General features: G+C 38.1%; 1 protein-coding gene across 1 annotated transcript in view; it reads left to right on the top strand.

Annotated features, from left to right (window-relative positions):
- The window catches only part of PDE11A (phosphodiesterase 11A), a 113010-nt gene that overhangs the window by 58401 nt on the left and 34974 nt on the right, over positions 1-19635 (top strand). Inside the window, exons 11-12 of the mRNA XM_071562454.1 lie at positions 16472-16618; positions 16722-16829. Coding sequence (XP_071418555.1) covers positions 16472-16618; positions 16722-16829 — 255 coding nt within the window. The remainder of the gene's footprint in view (positions 1-16471; positions 16619-16721; positions 16830-19635) is intronic.

Genomic DNA, 19635 nt, shown 5'->3' with positions numbered 1-19635 from the left:
CATTACTAGATGTGCCAGTCTCGAAGTAAGAAATGTCTTGTCATAACCATTTACCTTGAAGGCATGCAACTATGCATTCAATGGCAAATGATAAGGTAAAAGGAGAAATAGAAAGCATTTATTCATTAATAACACCCAAATACACATTTTTTTATAAAGAACATAGATGAGAAAATAATGTACAGTTGTCTCATTTTCAATTCCTGACAAAATGAGTCCCAGGTAGTCTTTGTTAATGCTTCACGCTACTGGATGTAAACAAATAAAAAGAACAAAAACCCAGAGATGACCAGTCATGTCTTGTGGGCCTGTGACACAGAGTTCATCCCCAGAGAGGGCCATCCATCTCTGGGATGAAATTACTCCCATCTCCCCACGTGCTGAGCTCTGGCAGCCGGTCTCCCTGCTGAGATCTCCCGAGGCATCCTACCCTGCAATCACTGCTCTTTTCTCTATTTGTTACATTGTTATATTTTGTATAAGCCCTTTGTTATATTAGGGTCATCTTCTAGACTTGACTGGCTAATAAACCATCCCTTCCTCTGGGGGTGTTTGGGGCTAAAACTGTCCCCTCTCTCTCTGGTGATTTATTGGCAGATGTCAGAGGAAATGTCTGTTGCGATTTACCCAATGTTCTAGTTCAGGCAGAGCAGTAACACAAAGAGGAGATAGAAACATCTAAATGAGAGTGATGCCAGTATTCACTATTGGCTCTGATTGACATCTCTGAGAAAAAAGGTAAAATGTTAAGATCCAGTCCACTCTAATGTTTGTTTAAAATGTAGTTTGAGTTGTCACACAGTAGAAAATGTGTTGTTTTTTTCTGAAAATGTGTTGGATTTTAAAATGGGGGGAAAACATGGAAGATTAATTAATAAAGTTTCAGTAACAGGCAATTGAATCTGAATTAATGAGTAATCAGAATTAATTTTCTGGTATCTATGGTTATTCTTGTATTTGGAATATGTACTTTACTTCCAGATTCTAAGAAAGAGGATGAGGCTTTTGTGCATGATTTGTAGGATTAAAACAAGAGCAGTGAAAACATAAAATTTATAGTAAGTATTGTACACAGACTAACTGTTGCCAGATTATTTTATATTTATTTGCTACTAAATAATTTTCAGCTTTGATTTTTTAATTTTAGATTTATATTATTATGTATTATGACTTCCAAAAAATTATTCAAATATACTGTTAAGTTCATACAAACTTTTCTGATAAGTGATGCATTACTGTGTTGGGAGATTTCTGATACCATTCCTCCAGATACAGGAAGAGAAACTAAACTTTACTTTTCATGGGTAAGTAAAAATTATCCACCTTAAGTGCAAACTTTTCTTGTATATTTGAGAGTGTCTCAAGATCTTCATCCCAATTGATCATAATGCTTCTCCTCACTTGCATCTGCATAACTACACTAAATTAGAACTGAATTTTGGCAAGACAAGCTGAAGTAATGCACCAATGAATCATACCTGCATCAATATTAATTTTATATTTCAAGAAGTTAGAAATACGGTACATTTAAAAAACTCTGTCAACTCAGTTCTCCCTTGTATTTTAGGCTTAAAAGACCAGTCTGTTACTTCTGTTATGTACTAGTATTAGTGCTTCGCTATAAGCATTTGTATGATGGGAATAGAAAAATGTAATACTAGCAAAGTCTGATCTATGATTGATGCTATCCTCTGGAGCTGTCCTGTAGTGCCATGTTTCTTCTTCCTGAAATTCAGGCTTTCTGAGCCTAAATATAGTTGTGTGAATATGGAAAACCAGGATACACGAGTTAAGAATGCAAAATTGTGTCCAGGAGAGGATATTTATAGCAAGAGTTTCTGACTTCTGAGACAGTAATGAACAAGTCCTGCGTTAGCAAGCAGTCCGACAAACACACATCTTCTTTAAATTTAACTAATATAGTTTCCAAAGAGAATATGTAAGCACTGTCCTATTATGGGTAATGTACAAGAAACTATTTTTAAGAAGTAAACCTAATTGCACAGCTGTGAGTGGTATAGGCCAGATCAATATTTAATGACTGATGCATTATTTATAGCCCTTGGAGAGATTCCCTTTTTTAGGTCAAACAGCACACAGGAGAGATACACAATGGAAAATAATATATCACCTGCTTTACAGAATCTTTGATTCAAAATGTAGCATGAATAACAATTCCTGCATTTCTGTTTTGTAGCCTGAGGTGTGGCTATTTAAGTTCTACCTTTACATAGGGAGGCTTTTGTGTCTGTCTTGAAAACACTCTTTTAATAAAAACAATGGAAAGAGTTGAACCAAAAAAAAAGAAACAACTTGACTGCTACTGTATATTACAATATAAACAGTTGAATCCATGAAAAATGATGGATCTAAGTGAATTTGACTTGGAGTGAGTTACATATGTGATTTTAAATGAAGTTGTTATTCATGTCTTTTGGACCTTAGATGCATAACAGTGGGCAGCACAATGAAAATCAATGAAGTTTTTATACTAATTTTATCTCTCAAATCTCTGAAAGGATTGGGAAAACATTTCTAGGCTAAGTTGGTCTCTGCTGTGATGCCATCTTTCAATTTAAAACTATTTTACTTACTTTTATATCCTTGTAATTAAATCATTTGTAGTGGTTTATAATAATTCCCTTACAGTCTTTCTCAGTAATTTAATTTCAGAAAGACAATCTGGCCTTTGTGTTTCAGACCATTTATGAAATACTGTCATGGAATATGAGGGTTTTGTGTGTTGATGCTGCTGCTGTTTCAATCTGTTGTGTCATCTGGGTTTACCAAAAACCAAAGGCATGTAGTCACACTGCCAAGTCAGTATTGCAAGCCATGGTCCAGCCACGTGTGTGGTGAAACACACAGTTCTGTGTAAGTGTGAAACTCTTCAAACACTGCAGTATTTTCCAGATTGTCCTCCAAGTCTAGTCACACAGACTTCTTGGCTGTCACAGGACAGTGTGCACTGGCACTGAGCTTTTCCCCAATACTGTTCCAGCTGCTCAAGTTCTACTGAGAATTGAAACAATAAGGAAAAAAGTAAGGAAAAATATTGAGGGTAAACAGGACTTAAGTATGAACTGTGTTCCCTTTTTCCATTTTGAGAAAGGCATGTGATGACAAGATGTAAAATACACTTTATTTCTCTTTTCCACATCCATTGCCCACATAATCCAAGACCTAAAGCCCTGTATTCATGATTTCATAATTTACGAAACCGAGGTATTTATTGTATTACATTATTTTGTACACTTCGACAAGTGCCTAAGTTTTCAGTTGTCATGGAAATAAGAATTCAGGAACACATTGCATACACTGAAAATTATTAAAAGTAATAAATAATGATTAGAAATGAAGTACTGAGAATTTATACTAGTTTCTGAAATGTGAGGCTGTCATCTGTTGACTTCAAACCAGTGCTCTCAGGTTTTTTTTAGTTTCAGGGAATGGCATGGAGGAGTATGGAAAGATTGTTCATGGTCTTTTCTCATACAATATTTAGATTTAGAGACATCAAATGAAATTGTCAGGATGCAGAATTTAATCTGATTAAAGATCTCTCTTCAGCAAACATGTAGTTAAACTATATGACCTATCACTGTAGATGTTAATGAGCTAAAGTGATGAATTAACAGAAGGAAAAGGCGAATGGAGACTGATGTTCTCTGGGTCAGGAAATCTCCTAAGTGCACCTTGCCAAAGCAGACAGGAGTGCACCAAGGGGAGTATGTTTTCTCTGTTCAAATGATATTCCCTGAGATTTTTTTGGTTTAATTTCTTCCATGAGGTGTTTTATCAGAAATAAAGAAAGTTGGGGTGACTTCAGTCTGTCACAGACATGAGAGGCACCTGTTCAGGGATTACTTTCAGAGCTATCCTGCTAGGCTAGTGTCAGGCTACAATGCCTACCCTAATTCTAGGAATAGTTAATAGAAAAAGCTAGTGGGAATTCTGAATTTGGTTTCAAAAATTTAAACATTCAGTTCTATTGAAATCAAGATGAGATTAAACTGCTGCAAAATGAAATGATTCCTCTTGTATTTCTAAAATGACCACATTCATTAGTTCAGGTGAAAACATGGAGCTCCCAGGGCAAAATGTTCCCTTCCCTCCAGGGCAAATGAAATACGAGTTTTCCAGAATGTTATGGAGGGAAGGCTTAAGAGGAGTACTTTAACCTGGTAAGGCTCAAGCACTGAGCTGCTCCCTGGAAGGGGCCAGCTGCCCTGCTTGTTGGCTGTGGAGGAGTTAAAGGGAGGCCACAGCAGTCAAGAGGAGACATCCACCCACCGCTGAATATTTGTAGTCTAACTGTGTGAGTCCCTTGCCCTTGTGTTGTCATCATTATCTGAGCAGGGCAGGACGCTTCATCATGTTTTTGTTTCCCATTTGCAAAGAGGAGACAGAAATATTAAGACATCTGTGAAAGATTTCAACAATTCTGCTTTCTGACTGTGATGCAACTATGTGGCATTTGTATGATAAGGTGTACAAACCCAGTTTATTTTGTAGTGTAGGAGATAAGTAAATCCTGTTTTAAAATAAATTTTTCTCTTGAGGAAAAGCTATCTATGATTAGAGATTTAAGGCAAAAGAAAGAAGCTTGTGGCCTGGAAACTAGATAAAGCCCACAATTTAATCATATCCCCATGCCCAGACATTTTTTCTGTTAATTTATGAGTTTAGCACAGGTCATTAAGTGAATTTTTTAAAGGGTTAGGCTTCTTTCAGCCAAGGAATAGGTTCTGGTCTGTGGATTACATCAGGACAAGGGCATAATGCAGAGGTCAATAAGGAACTTCCTGTGGAATTTTTTGAATATGCAGAGCAAAATGTATTTGTTCGTGTTTATGCTATACAGAATAGTCTTTGAATACATTTACATTGTAGGTCAAAAAGAAGGGAACTTAAGGGCTGTGATTAAAAAAAAAAGGTAAAAAACCAACATTGACATGACTGCAAAGTAAAAACATACAGTAACTGGAAATATTAAATAATAAATAATAAATGACTACTTCTAAGACCAGCTACTACTTAGTTAGACCAGAACTTAAATCTCTAGTATTGCTCACCAGTGAAGGTGAAATGATTTATTATCCAGCTGACCTATTGTCTTCCCTTCAGTCTGATCGGCTGTCATACTCCATAAGAATCTCTTGTCAGCTGGAAAACATGGAGGAATAAGCACAGTTCGACATTGTTAAACCATTTAGCCAATGACCATGCAAAAAGTTATAAGGCTCAGAATATGTTTAAAATGCCATGGAAGCCAGAGGGCTGTCTGATGAATGACTAAAATATAAAAAAAAAAAAAAAAGGAAAATCAACACTTGTTAAATAACAAAGTAGTATGCTTCAATCAGTGGCAGACTTAGGAATTTATATTTGGAAAGGTTTTCAAACAGGAAGAAAAATCTTTCTAGCAAAGACTTGCACACTTAAAGTGGACCAGAATAGTTTTAAGAACTGAAGTACTTCAGTGAAATATGGTCCTTTAGATGCTTTTCTCTGTGAGTTTATCATGGTTGTTTTGCCACCAATAAGGAGCAAATTATTCCCCACGTAGCTGATAGACGTCCCTGTATGTGACAGCTCACTCTTCTGAGACCTGCATTGTCAGACTGGTCCACTAAGACCAGTGTAGTGTTTGTTTTCTCCCACGGAAGAAAGAAGTCTTCAAAGAAATCTATGAAAATGGGATAATATTTCACATTTTAAATTATTCTTTATTTACCTTTGTTTGGATTTCTTTCGTAGTCCCAGCAGACTGACATGTAAAACTAGCAATTTTCTGCTTAAAAAATCAAGTTGCTCTTCACCAAACTTTATTTTGATAGGAACTTTCTAGTTGGCATTGATATTATAAATGTTAAAATAAACAAGTTCCTTAGAAAATGTACTGACTTTAAAACTAGGGATTTTTTTTTCCTTGGCACATACCCTACAAAAGGAAAAAAATATTTTTCTCTGTTTATTTCTGCCTCCATACAACATTGCCACTGTAAAGTTGTTTGTCATAAATGTTTATTTATGTTGATTTAAGTCACTAATGGCAATGTTTCTATAGCCTTTTAAAAATAATATTTTATTCAAAGAAACATAAATGTTACCCAAAAGAAGAAGGCAGTGTTGTTTAAAGGGTTTTGACATTTTCAACAGCTTGATATTAGAGCTAGAACCTTTTTAGAACTAAACTCCAAAAAAATGAAGAATGGGGAATAGATGAGACATGTTTTTCTGAGATGAATGTCTTTGGCCACTGGGTGCCATCCTTGCTCCACTTTAAGGCTGGTTGCTTAGCAGCATTTCTGTTAGGCTGTAAAATCCTGACAAAAAATGTAGTGCCAGTGCAATTTTACACCATCATAATGTTTGTGTGTGTGCATGTGGTAGAATATGTTAGCAGCACAGGCAGCGTGTTCTTCTTGCATGTGTCACGGAGAGACTTGGGAGAAATATCCTCATGGGTTCAGCCATGTTACATCCAGTCTCATATCCAGCATTTTTTTTTTGCATTCCTTCATCAGCTGGTGAAAATGAGGTTGTTCTGAAAGGGCTATTCCTGCATGAGTGTGTGAGTGCCCATGCTCCTGTGCAATGTTAACTTAGACTCTGGAAAGAAAATAATTACATAGATGGACACTTGTTTTCTAGATCCATTTGGGATGTATGGGCCTGTGTCATCCAAAGAAAACCTTATCTGGCATATTTGTGATATTTGTGATTGCAGTCTTCTACAGGTTATTTATTACGTTGTTTCATTGTCTGCCTGGGGGGGGGGGGGGTGCTATTGTTTTAGTCTGGGAGAAATCCTAGTTAGAGTAAATATAGTTTCTAACAGAGAAATTATTTCAGTAGTTCTGTGGTTTTAGTCTTTCAAATTTAAAGTGTAAACACTTTGCTGTAGCACACACACATTTCCCATCAGAATCTCCCTGCACACAGAGCATCCTCTTTGGTTTACACATAGCTCAACTAACCCTGCTTTCTGTGCTGCCATGCAGTGGTGTGTGTTTTGTCCCTGCAGCAAGCTTAGGGGCACACAAAAACCCCTCCCCAAAAAGAACAAAAAACTAATTTCTATTTAGGGCCTTCATAAACTCTACTGTTATACTGATTCCAGGTATCTGCTGGTGTTACCTGTACTTTCCCTGAAAGAAACCTGTTGCCATGAGGAGTGGTAAGGAAAAGTTGTAAGCAGCATAGTATATACATACATTCAAAACATGACCAGAAACAAATATTTGTGGCTGTGTTGCAGCCTTTCCTCTCAAATTAGTGACATATGAAAGCAACTTTTGTTTAGAGAAAATTTATAGAACTAGTAATATGTAGGTAGTAAATATGTAGCTAAACAAATACAGGATTTAAATGTCTGTAATTTGTTAAAAGAGTGGGATCTGTACATTTTATTTTTTGTCAGAAAGCATCTGGTGGCGAGGTTGTGAGTTGTGTATGAACTAGAGGTCTGTGCTGCTGTGCAGTTGGGTGCTCAGGCTTTCTCTGCTGGTGTGCTTTGTGTGATGGGGTTGTACATTCTGCTACACAGAGAGAAGCTGGGCTCATTGTTCAGCCTACCTTGCAGATGCCTTGCACAGGATAAGCCTTGGCTTGTTAAACTGTAGTAAGATGAACCTCTGGTTTTTGGAGAAAGCTCTTTTGGGCAGTCCTGAGTGCTCCTAGGGGGTGATTTATGGTTTCAGAATAGGATGGCTGGATTTTTTTTAAACCTGCAATCACAACTTGATGAAAACTAAGGAGAAAAAGACAAAGATAAAACATACTTTAAGGATAATCACTGAAAATTTTCTGTAGGTTTTCTGTAAATATGTATTGTAAGTTTGAAGGTGTTGTCAATATTATTTATTGAATACGTGCCAGGATTCTGTTATAGCTGTCACTCTAGCTGGTCTGAAATGGGACTTTCCCCCCAGCGGAGCAGTAACCCACTCATACATTTGCATAACTCACCATCAGTCACTGTAGTGCCAGCCTGATTTGTCACAGCTGCTCAGAAAGAAAATTTCAGTGGCTCACAGGAACCCTGTCCAGTGCCATTGTTGTGTGCTCCAGCAGCACCACCATGGCTCCAGGGTGGCACAGGACTAGTGGTCCTGCAGGTTGGCTCAGACGCAGTGAGCACTGCTGGAATATGCTGGGATCAAAAACATAGTGTAATATGAGTGAATGCGCCATTGTAGCATTTGTGGGGGGTTTGAGGCTGTTTTGGGGTTTTTCTTAGTATGTGTTCTTGGCAACACCTTCACTTTTTGCACGTGCTCTCTTGCACCATATGTGGCAGTGAGAACTACAGGGCACAGTTTGGGCCATTTGCCACCAAAAGAGCAAGTTGTTCATTGTGCCTTCACAGGCACATGTGAGAAGATCCTGTCCCTGTTCCTTCCAGCCTTAATTAGGTGTTCCTTCTTCTAAGTCTTCAAGAAAGGAGCTAGAACCTTTCCTCCCATTTCTGGGTAGGAAAAGGCTATGTTGTGTCCCTCTTTTCTCACCCTCCCATATTTACAGGCTTCAGAGGGAGGTCAGTTCACATTGCCTATTCTAATATTCATCCAAGCAACAAAGCTGACTTTCTGCTACCAAACCCAAGTGAAGCTGTTGTGGGAAATGGCAGCCTGCATGCCTGACACTTTTGTATTAGAGAGAAATACTTGCCCTAGGTTTGCTGCTTGTGTTTGTTTGAAATTCTGAAACAGAGACTGAATAGACCCTTTTGTATGAACTTCTCATCTGCACTAATGGTCATAAAAATTCGACAGTTGCTAGCCTGCAGTATGTGACACACTGGTTTTTTCCTAATCCCCAGAAGCCAGAAGGACGTGAACACTCCCCTGTGCGCCTTGGGAGAGCATTGTGTCGAATGTGCATGCCCTGTAAAACTCCAGTCCCAGGCTGCTGTGGTTATGGACTTTGGCCTTAAGAATAATAGATGCTCAGGCCATTAATTGCTTTTATGTCTCTGTTCTTTTAAAATCAAAATTTCTTGTTCCTTTTATGGACCGCCATATATTTTGTTTCTGTGTACTAGAAAACAACTTTAGCATTAAGGGTTGATTCTTAGCAACATAAAATAACATAGTTTGTGTCTTTTTTTTAGAAGTTTGTAAAAAAAAAATTGTCTTGGAAATGTATTTTTCCCTTTTGATGGGTCCCAATTTCAGAAAGTGACATGTTCAGACAGGATTGATTGACTGCTTAGAAACATTCAATATGCTTCCTGATTTTTAGCTATAATTCTGGGCCTTCCTTTGGAAATAGCATTTGTAATACTGTCATGGCATACTCTCCCTTGTCCTTTTAAAATTAAAATTATTGTAAGACAAATCCTTTCCTCAGGTACATACAGCTTTATCCCCAAAGCACAAAGTAAATACTGTGTTTTTGTCCTAAGCCCAAAGTGCTCGATAATAATAAAAACCCATACTAATTGTTGTATTTGATAGTGATATATTGCTTAATGGCTAATTTTTGTTCTAATATAAGAAGGATAATAAAAAGCTTTCTCAATGCTGTGAAATTTCTCTTTTAATTTCTTTTAATTAAAATAAATTCCAGTATTCATTCTAAACAGTAGTTATGTTGGTAAATGGTCAAACCAAATACTACTTTTTGAAACAAGACTAAATGCAACTTTCTTTGTTCCACATTTGATGTCTAAATTACATCTTATGCTGTTAATTTGCCAGTTGAAGATAGAGCAGTTGCACCACATATACATGCTTTGGCTGCAGATTTTGAAGCTGGATGCAAGAACAGTATTATTCTTGGTTTACAAAAGTAAAACTTTACTAAAGCAAGGAATTACCTTTTCCAGCAAAGGCTCAGATGCCTACTGTGGCAGAGTCTGGGCATTTGGTTTCACAATTGCAACCCTCTGTTTATGTATTGCGTTACTTGGGAGGGCGTTAAAATACACAAATACTTGTTCCAGGATGTCTCTCATCCAACAGCTGTTCAGATGCAAAACATTCACAGGGACTGGAACATAGAAAAAAAGGAGTTATCTGGTATTTAGTGCAGGTTGTTGAAGGGGAAATTAGTCTGGGTTTTTGACCTGACTTGAACAGGGACAAAGGACTGGCTGGTCTCAAGGCCTCTTTCCAAACCTGAGTGAGTTTGTGTTTCTGGACAATTTCACTGTGGAACGCGGCAGCAATGCTACAGTGATAATCATGTTAGAAAATTATTAGAATCAAACTCAAGATGAAAATGCACATGCACACTTTAAGTCTCTTCCACACTCACTTCCCTTTACTGTAAATACTGTAAAATTCCCTTTAAATGCCACTGTCCTGCTTCTGCTTCAGCTGGTCATTGGAAAAGAGGTACTAAGTCAGCATTGTGAAGGGCAGAGAGATGCCATCCACAGTTTGCAGTAACAGATGGAGGTCTTTAAAAGCTGATTTGCTCTGGGCATTAAACATGCCTGAACTGCAATATTTGATTCTTTCTGTCTGGAAGAGAGTAAATGTGTCAGACTGGAATATAACAGGCTTTGGTTCCATGACTATGAAGAAGTGCAAAATTTGTCCACTACTGCTGATAACTGACTCTAGAGATACATTTTAGAAGATGCCTGCAGCTATAAATATAAGAAAGTATTTTAGAGGCCTTTATATATGAAAAGAATTCCTTGCAAATAAAAATCTTTGCCATCAAAAAATACTGTCTCCAAAATTGCTTCATAGAAGATTGAGAGATAAAGAAGGCATCACATTTAAATATTCTTTGCTTCGATGCTTTCTGTGCAGTTTTTGATGATTATCCTTTAAGGGTTTTTAGTTCCTAATCTTCTGGGAGAGATTCTAGGTGAAGAGATGCTTCAAAGGGCAGTGTCTTTTCTTCTTTCTTTTTTTTTTTTTTTTTTTTTTTTTTTGTGTGTGTGTGTGTGTGTGTGTGTGTGTGTGTGTGTGTGTGTGGTGCATTGTCTGGAGCTTCAGTTTCACTACAGAGTGTAAATGAGGTCAGATCCTGACCTGCTATTCAAATAGGACATGGACTCTGAGTGCCTCTGGGATTTAAGGTGCACACCATATTGTTGTGCCAGTCTTTTGCTAGATTGGGATATATATTCCATGCGATATGGGTATATGTGTCATATATAATCAAATTTCTTGTTACTTTTTTCCATCAGTCTGGCAGTATTTTGTGATGAAGAAACCTTGCTAACCACTCCATATGCCATTGTAAACCAGGCTACACAAAAAGTGGATTACATTCAGTAAGTGGAAGTTACTGTTGCAGTATAGTTCTGATACTGCATAGGAAGGAACCTGAGTATAACCAGTGGCAGAATGTGCCTACTTCTTAAACAAAGCAGTACTAATATACTTATCAATATGTTTCAAGAATATTTCTTTGCATAATAAGCACTGATGTCTTAGCCACACAGGTACTAAAACTGAAGTGGAGAGAGTTTTAGATGACACAGCAGAGTAGAATTTCAGTGTTTTCAGTGTTTACCTGGACTGCTTCCATGGTAGTGAAGAGAAAGAATGCTTTATAAAGAAGTTGCCTGTTTCTTTACGTTTGATTTTATCCAGTTATCATATACAGGTATTGAAGAATATGCTACTACACAAGTTAGTGCAAAATCATTTAAGTAAGCCTTCCCTGTCAGTCTGTGAAATGACTTGTTTTGTCCTGTATTCTTACTATCAAATGTGATCAAAAACCATTTCATATAATATGATGAAGTTAATTGTGGTCAGACCCTTTAGCTGTAGGTATCTTCTGTTTAAGAAACAACTTAAGCTGTCTTTCAGTGTATGCCAGTTTGTAGGAAGTAAGGATTGAATAAGAGGATTATGGCAAGAAGAGACAAAATGTAATTGCTTCCTTAAAATTGCCCTCGTTACACCAGTTACCCAGGCTGCCTTATAATCAAGTTCTGCTACAGAAGATTTTTAAATATCCCAATTGTGATTTCATATTTATTCCTGACAGGATACAGTTTTTTTCCCTATATAAGGCGTTATCTCCCTCTGATTGTTTTTTATGCTGGCAGCATGTGACCTGTCTACTGGTGTCCATCTAACTAGCTGAATGAGAAGATTTTTAGCTTAACATAGCTTTCACATAGGGAAAACAAGACTTTCAACTAACAGAGGAAATTTGGTTGTAAAAACTAGGGACATTGGTAAAGTTTCTTCCCTGTTTGGAAGGACTGGTAATGTAGCAACAACAGCTGTTACACCTACAGGTTATTCAGGACAGGAAGCTTGTCACCTTTCCTTTCACACATCTGCAAGGAATCATTCTATTACTATTTATAAGCTGATTTAAAGTTAACATGTAAGCGACCATTTAATGGTGTGCTTTGCAAATGTTTTCTCATAGTATTGGCCATTATGAAGGTACTTGTGTGTTGGATTTCAGAAACTGAAAGTAGGATTAAAAGGAAAGCAATTTGCAGTAACACTGGCCAAGGTGAATGTAAAATCTCCGTCTTGTTGAGGAAATGTGTTTAGTAAAAACAGCAGAAGACTTCACTTTTGCTTCTGTTGATTGATTGCAATCTCTTCATTCAGCCCTTACAGTGAGGATGTTTTAAACACTCTGTGTGTATCTGCACATACTACACTGCATTTTTGTGACAGATATTTGCACACAAACACATACTGCCCAGAAAAAAAAATAGTATTAATGAATACTTGTCTTTATTGTTATGTAGTTGCATGCTAACAATATAAAAGCCTGATTTTATACAGCATGTTTTATACATACTCCTAAAACTGTGAAATAGTTTTCTTCAGCAGCACTAAGGTGTAAGCATCAAGTAGTAACTTTTATTTCAAGTACTCAGCCTTTCAAAGTTTCCCTAAAAAACTCTTTAGTTTCCTAACATTTAGGTTTTATTCATCCACAGCATCCCAAAGGTGTATTAATACTGAACCAGAAATGTTATTTTTCTGTTCCCGTGGGCCATCTTTTATAGTGGCCAGAATTGTGACGTTATGGTGGAAGCCACCTTGGTGTGCCATGTATTTTGAAGTAAAATGGTTATTAATGGCATATGGCCCTTTTGCAATGTCTGATGTAAGGAAAGGCTCAACCAGTCACTTGTCTCCTACATGCTCACATGTACTGGTCAGGCCATGATACAATTTACATGATAGCAAAGAGCAGTTGGGCAAGGAGAATCTGTCTTCAGTCTGAATTTTCCTTCTCCCTCTATTTATTCCACCCTATCCCATGCACACCTGATTATGGAGTATCCACAGACCTTATCTTTCTGGTCTCATTTGGAGGCATGACATCCTCTTTTTCAAGCTCCCTACAACTGAACAGTTTCCCAGTCTGGCAGTCTGTACTTTATTAGGCAAGACCAGTTGCCTTCCATGTGTTCAGCCAAACTTGTGGGTTTGATTCCTTTCAAGACACATTTTTGGTTTAGTACTGGGGGTATGGAAATGTGGCCAGAGGAGGCACACCCAGCTTTAATGTACCATAAGCCCACAGAGGAGTCATGTGAATTTTTCTCCAGGATGAAGAGCATTGAAATTGCTTGATTTTCAGTGTAAAAAGATGTCAGAGTATAATGTTCTTAATTGTTTTTAGAAAGGAAAAATTTAACTTCAAAGTGTTCAAAAGGCAGCAAGCCTTTTAAGTGATTCTAAGACATCTAAGATTTTAGGGGGGGGGGGGTGCTTTAAAAATAATTTCACTGTTACTTGGAATTTTAATTGCCTGCCCCTTCCTTTTGCTGTCATGGTGCTTTCATCCTCTCTGTTTTCCTGAAAGAAAGTGGTGTTTATTTTAAGAAATCCACAACAAAATTTCAGGGGTGGATATGTTTTAATATTCAGTATTATTAATTCTTTTTATAGCACTCTAATTTTTAAAAAATGAAGTTTTAATGACTGCTCTCCTATAAACTCTGGACTTCTGCATTTCTAACCGAAGAAGCTGAAGATAATCAGTGCCAGGTGCAGTCAGAATATTGCTGCAGCCCCACAACACTTTTTTTAACATTATTCAAATTAGTCTCTACACTCATAACTCTGTTGTTTCCTTTATTGCTCTTGTAAAGCAAATGGTTCTTTTATACAAATGTTATCTCCTGACTATTAATTTAGCAGTTATTTTGGATTACGGCACTCCTGTTAAATTTAGGAACATAAAACATCATAAATATTTAAAAGTTTCAGACTGACATGGGAAGAAATTGTTTTTGACTTGTGTTACTATGCTGTTGTTCAGTTTGTAATAGATTTGGAATATATTGTTATTTTTCCACTGTTTGACAAATGGAAAAACAATTTTAGTTGAGCAACTGCTTCAAGTGTTCTCTCTTGAATTGCAACAGACTGGTAAAAGTGTTGGCTTGCAGTAAAAAATAGCAGGGAAAAAAATCTGTTTTCATTTAAAAGGTAAAAAAGTGAAAATTTTAATCAGACCCCACTTTAAAGTTAATGAAAATGTGGCAGTAGGTTTGTAAAGATAGTTTTGATAAAACAATTTCAGAATGTTCTGCTGACAAATCAAGTGCTTCTGTTTTAGAATCCTTGTTATTTAAACTTTTCACTAGGGAACAAAGAAATATAAGATGTACAAATGTGTTCTTCCCTCAAAGACATTTTATAGAGAGTCTATGCAGTAAGTGTATTCATAGACTAAATATTAGTGTGCATTTTGAGCATCCCCTAAAGTTTTGAAGGATAACTGAATGATTAAAAAGTCACAGTTTTTGAAAGACTGCTGAATGTCTGGACAGCGCAGTCTCTGGGCCAACTTCTCTGCTTCACACCTCACCATATTTTCTTTCTTTCTTTACCTCAGAAGTATAAACATAGTTTTTCAGGTAAATCTTAAAGGATATTCAGGTGTAACTCCTCTTGGGGTTATCCAGAATTATGTTAAATGTTTCAATAATTCTTCAAAGAAGATGCTGAATTGATTCAATCCAGATAAATATGCTAGCAGAAAAATAAGTGTGTGGTAAAAAGAACTTATATTTCTGCCTGAATTCTCCCAGAGGTTCTTCAGCTTTGTCCTGGGATGACACTGGACTTGATGGGTTTTTTGTATTTCCTGTATCAGTTAAACTCCCTGCCATAATGCCATGACTTTTTGTGGTATTGGCATGCTTTACTGGGCACTTGAACCAAAAATACTTTTCTTCCAGCTAGGAAATAAGTTTAAAACACACTGTTAATACTGTTTTATGACAGCTTTACACTGTCTTCTCTTATATGGTGTAGCTAAAGCAACTTAATCTCTGCATAAAGTAATTATTTAGGTGGCACTTTCTTTTCACCAGAAGAAGCTTTTTACATGTTGATAACGTGTAGTAGTTAGGGTGCAGTATTTCAAAACACAAGTTTTCAAAAAGGAAGCCATAAGATGGTCACATAGAATCCATAACTGTGAAGGTGAACTTAGAGTTTCATGAACTTAGAGTTTCCTGAACTAATTGGCATTTTGTGCAAGTGAGTAGCTGGAAGGGCCACACCAGCTGAGTCCATGGATTTTAACTAAATCAGCACTGTCCAGCTCATAACCTGTGGGCTGGATCTACTGCCTTTGTGAGGCTTCTACCTGACCCATTACCTTCTCACTGCTGGAGACAGGCAACAGCTGCTCCTTCAGCACATGCATCCTCCACCTGCCCTCTCTAGGGAGATGAATGGCAGGTCTGAAAGGGTGTAAAGAAGGGCAAGGAAGCCCGTGAGATTTGTCAGCAGCTCTGCCTGGCTCACGCAGGTGCTGTGACTGGGTGAGCCATAGCACATCTGTGTGCTGAACTGTATGCAGTCACAATCATCCATATGTGTTTGTGTGCACAAGAAGCTCATTCTTCTCTTACAAACAGGACAAAAGTTCCTGTTACATAGACAAAGCAAAATGTAAGGCTTTGGCTGGCGTTATACTGACTTACTGCATAATCAACCTGTTGAAAATTCTTTCATTTTACTTTGGAAAGTACTTCTGCTAGATGTTTTTTATATTACTCTTTTTTTGGTTCTGTATATGTGTAGTGAAGAGTGTAAAGCAAAGGGCACTTTTATGCTTATGATTGTAAAGACATTTGGATGAAGAATTTCTGCAAAGCAGTATATTTGCTTTGCATTTCTAAATGGTAGCAATTAAAATTCCCAGCTGCTGGCTGTCCAGATGTTTCTTGCATTACAACACTGTAATTTGGATTGGAATATATTGTGTTACTGCAGTAGCTGTAAGTGGTCATCTTTCAGTCTAAATGCTGTATCTGGGCTCCAGTTGGAGTGATGAGCATATTTTCCGCTCATACCAGGTTCTTCTCCTTCGCACTGTTTCCACACACTGTTAGCTTGATGGGTTTGTATTTCTCAGATGAGGACTTTTACTGCTTGGCATTTGAATCAAGTAGGGGATGTATTGGCAGGTCAGAACAGATTGTTTCTTGTGAGAGTAACACAGGAAAAGAGACCAAAGTTTTGAATCAGAAATTTCCCTTTGGCATTTTCAGGCAACAAACATCCCTTTGGTGTCGGAGCTTGGCATTGACGATATCCATTTTGATGACTTCTCGCTTGATGTGGATGCCATGATTACCGCATCCCTGCGGATGTTCATGGAACTTGGAATGGTTCAGAAATTTAAAATTGACTACGAGGTAACCATCTGCGCTGCAGATATCTGCTGCTTTTGTTCTGGCACTGCTCTGTCCATTTGTACACATTTAGTAGCCCTGATACAAATTGTACTTTTAATTTCAGACGCTGTGTAGGTGGCTTTTGACGGTTAGGAAGAATTACCGAATGGTTTTGTATCACAACTGGAGGCATGCTTTCAATGTCTGCCAGCTGATGTTTGCCATGTTAACCGTAAGTACCCAGCTTCAGGCGCAGCCCCATAAGCTTTTACTGCCACACTGCCTTACATGTCTAAACATTTTCCAACATTCAGTTCTTCTCTAGTTATTATGCTACTCATTTCCAATAGTAAAGCACACAGAACTTATTCAACTTAGAGGCATCACATATTTGGCAAAACCTTACAGTGTTTTAGTGACAGGGATATCATAAGCACATTAAAGTGAATGAAAACAGATGGCATTCTTGGAGTGAGCTTGTTATTATAGATCTTGATCTTACAAAATGTTTTTCTTTTGGAACTCTTTGATTTGACATTTATTTCAGACTCTTAAATTGGAAAGTACAAAACCAAGGCAGATTAGAAACCCACAGTATTTATTCTGTTGATATTTATTAGCTCCTTATCCAGTTCATCTAAATAGTTGTATAAGATATTGCCTTAAAACATTTCAAAATTATCTTTCAGCATAGTGATCTAAGGGAATCTTGTGTCTCCATTGGACACTTAGGGGTTTTATTAAATTGTGTCTCCATCAGTACCTGTAGCTCTTTTCAGCATACAAGTAAATTCTGTTGAAAGTACCACTGCTGGTATGCTAGAACAAGTAAAATTGCTCTCTCTCCCTACCCCACAGCAACCTCACTACATGAAATAACCCATACTTGGTGAATTAATTCTTGTAAATGCATCAATAAAAAGCTCAATGATCTTGGATGTTTAATATTCTGGTTAATATGGCGAAAGAGAAGCAACGTGTCTGGGGGCACTCAATACTTTTGTGCTGTACTTTACATTTGAGGCCTGCCTTATTTTCCAATAAAAATACAAATTCAAGATTTTTTTTCATTTTTTTTCTTCATGTGCAGTTTTAATGCCTACAGTTACCTATTGTGAACATTAACTTGGCCATATTTGTAGGATTTGTGCAAGCACTTATTTATCTGGGACACCATGTGCTTGCTCCCTAATTTTTGATCCATGAATGCCTGTGTTCTTGTTGCTGACTAGTCTCTGCAGTGCAGTTAGCATTTGAACTTTGTGGAGAGGGAAACGCCACAGCCTGTGCCGTTCCCAGCACAGCTGTGCCTTGTGAAGAGAAAGACTACAGATTGACTCAAGTCCATGTAACAGTGCAATGGCCTGTGCTGGGAACGGCAAGAAAAAAAAGAGTCTGACGTCCTCTAGCAGGCAGATGTTGGTTTAGTGCTTGGTCCATCCCAGCTGAGTGGGTTTGTTTCTGTGAGTGTTTACGGAGGTGTGGCAAAGACGTACCATACACAGAGACAAAGGAAATAGAGAACAGTCGCCTCTTCCTCTAGGCGTGGGGCTGATCAGCTGCGCAGAATTAACGTGAAGTGCCTTCAGCTGGCACTTCCTGATGCTCTCTATTGAAATCTGGTGGGAGTGCGTGGGTCTCGGTTGTTTTTAAAGTTTAATAAACTTGACACGCACTTCCTTTTTTTTTTTTTCAGTTTTAGAAAAACGCAAAGCGTTTTGTTCTGAGTTAAGGGCAGTGCCGTTCGGTGTGAATTACAGTGCTCCCTGAGCCCCCCAGCCTCGCCGCCGAGACCCCTAGGTGGAGCTCCGAGGCCAGGTTTGCGGCGCGCTGCGCTGGCTGCTCCCTCCCAGGCATCACCATCTCGCCTAGCGGTGCCCGCTTTGGCAGCCAGCAGGGAGACAGCACATCCCTGCTGCTCCAGCAGCCTGCCAGGCCTCCGCTATAAGCTGCTTTCACTGTAATTCTCAAAGCATAATTTCAGGATCCTTTTAGCAGTCAGCACAGGCAGGCAACTGTCTGTGGGATGTGATCCGGCATTTTCAAGCCAAGTTCATTTCATTGCCCACACTCCGGGTAATAAACTCAGCAATTCCATGTGCAGGGTTGGATGCATGTGCTCACAGCATTGGACTTGCCACATATCCCAGCCTGCTTTGCTGTGGCTCTGGCTGAGAACAGATTAAGTTCAGGTGTGTGATCTGTTTGTTCTGCTCTCCCTGCCAAAGACAGGAAGACTGATCTTGTGAAAAAAAGACACAAAAGAGAGTCAAGAGACTAGTAATAGCATAAGGCTTGCTCCTACTGCTTTTGTGTTGGGGATACCATCCAAGTTACTATGTGCCTTCTTTTGTCACTGTAAAAAGGGGAAACTTCTTTGACAGACCCTTTGAAGAGCTCATCAGAGCCCTTCTCTGATGGTCAAGAAGGCACTGCTTTGTGCATTACTGCACCTTATTTCTCATTTCTCCATCACAGTCAGCAATGTAGACTGCACCACAAATAAAAATATATAGGTCTGGTTTGGGGCATTTTCAGGCAGGATTTACCATAGCATAGTACTGCCTAATCTGTAATGTGGTAGCCTGTAATGTCAATACTCTCACTGAATGCAGAAGGAAAATTCAGCTGGATTGAACAAGCAGAGCAACAGAAATCCAAGAAAGAGTAAATGAGTTGTTTCATTCCTGTTGAATTCAGACTTTTGCATATCTGAAATACGTTCCTATATACCTAAGTATGTATTTTATCTCTTCTAATAACTATAAACCCAGTTCTGTGAGCCATGGTTCTGTATTTCGGATGCCCAAGTATTCTGAAGACAAGCACTGCAGTGATGCTGCTCCTGCATGACATGAGAGAAAACTGCAGGATCGAGCCCAGGCTTTGTTATCAACACCTTTGCCAACACTGTTCACACTGATACTCATTTCAAAGGGTAAAAACGAACAAGTAAGCGATACAAAATTAAAATCCCATCTGGTGTGCTAATAACAAAACATATAGATGTGGGCCAAAGTATAATGAATGCAATTCAT

The sequence above is a fragment of the Pithys albifrons genome, chromosome 8 (genome assembly GCF_047495875.1).
Source record: "Pithys albifrons albifrons isolate INPA30051 chromosome 8, PitAlb_v1, whole genome shotgun sequence".
Taxonomy (NCBI): Eukaryota; Metazoa; Chordata; class Aves; order Passeriformes; family Thamnophilidae; genus Pithys; species Pithys albifrons.
Note: the sequence above shows the minus strand (reverse complement) of the source record. Positions and strands in the feature narration are given on the sequence as shown.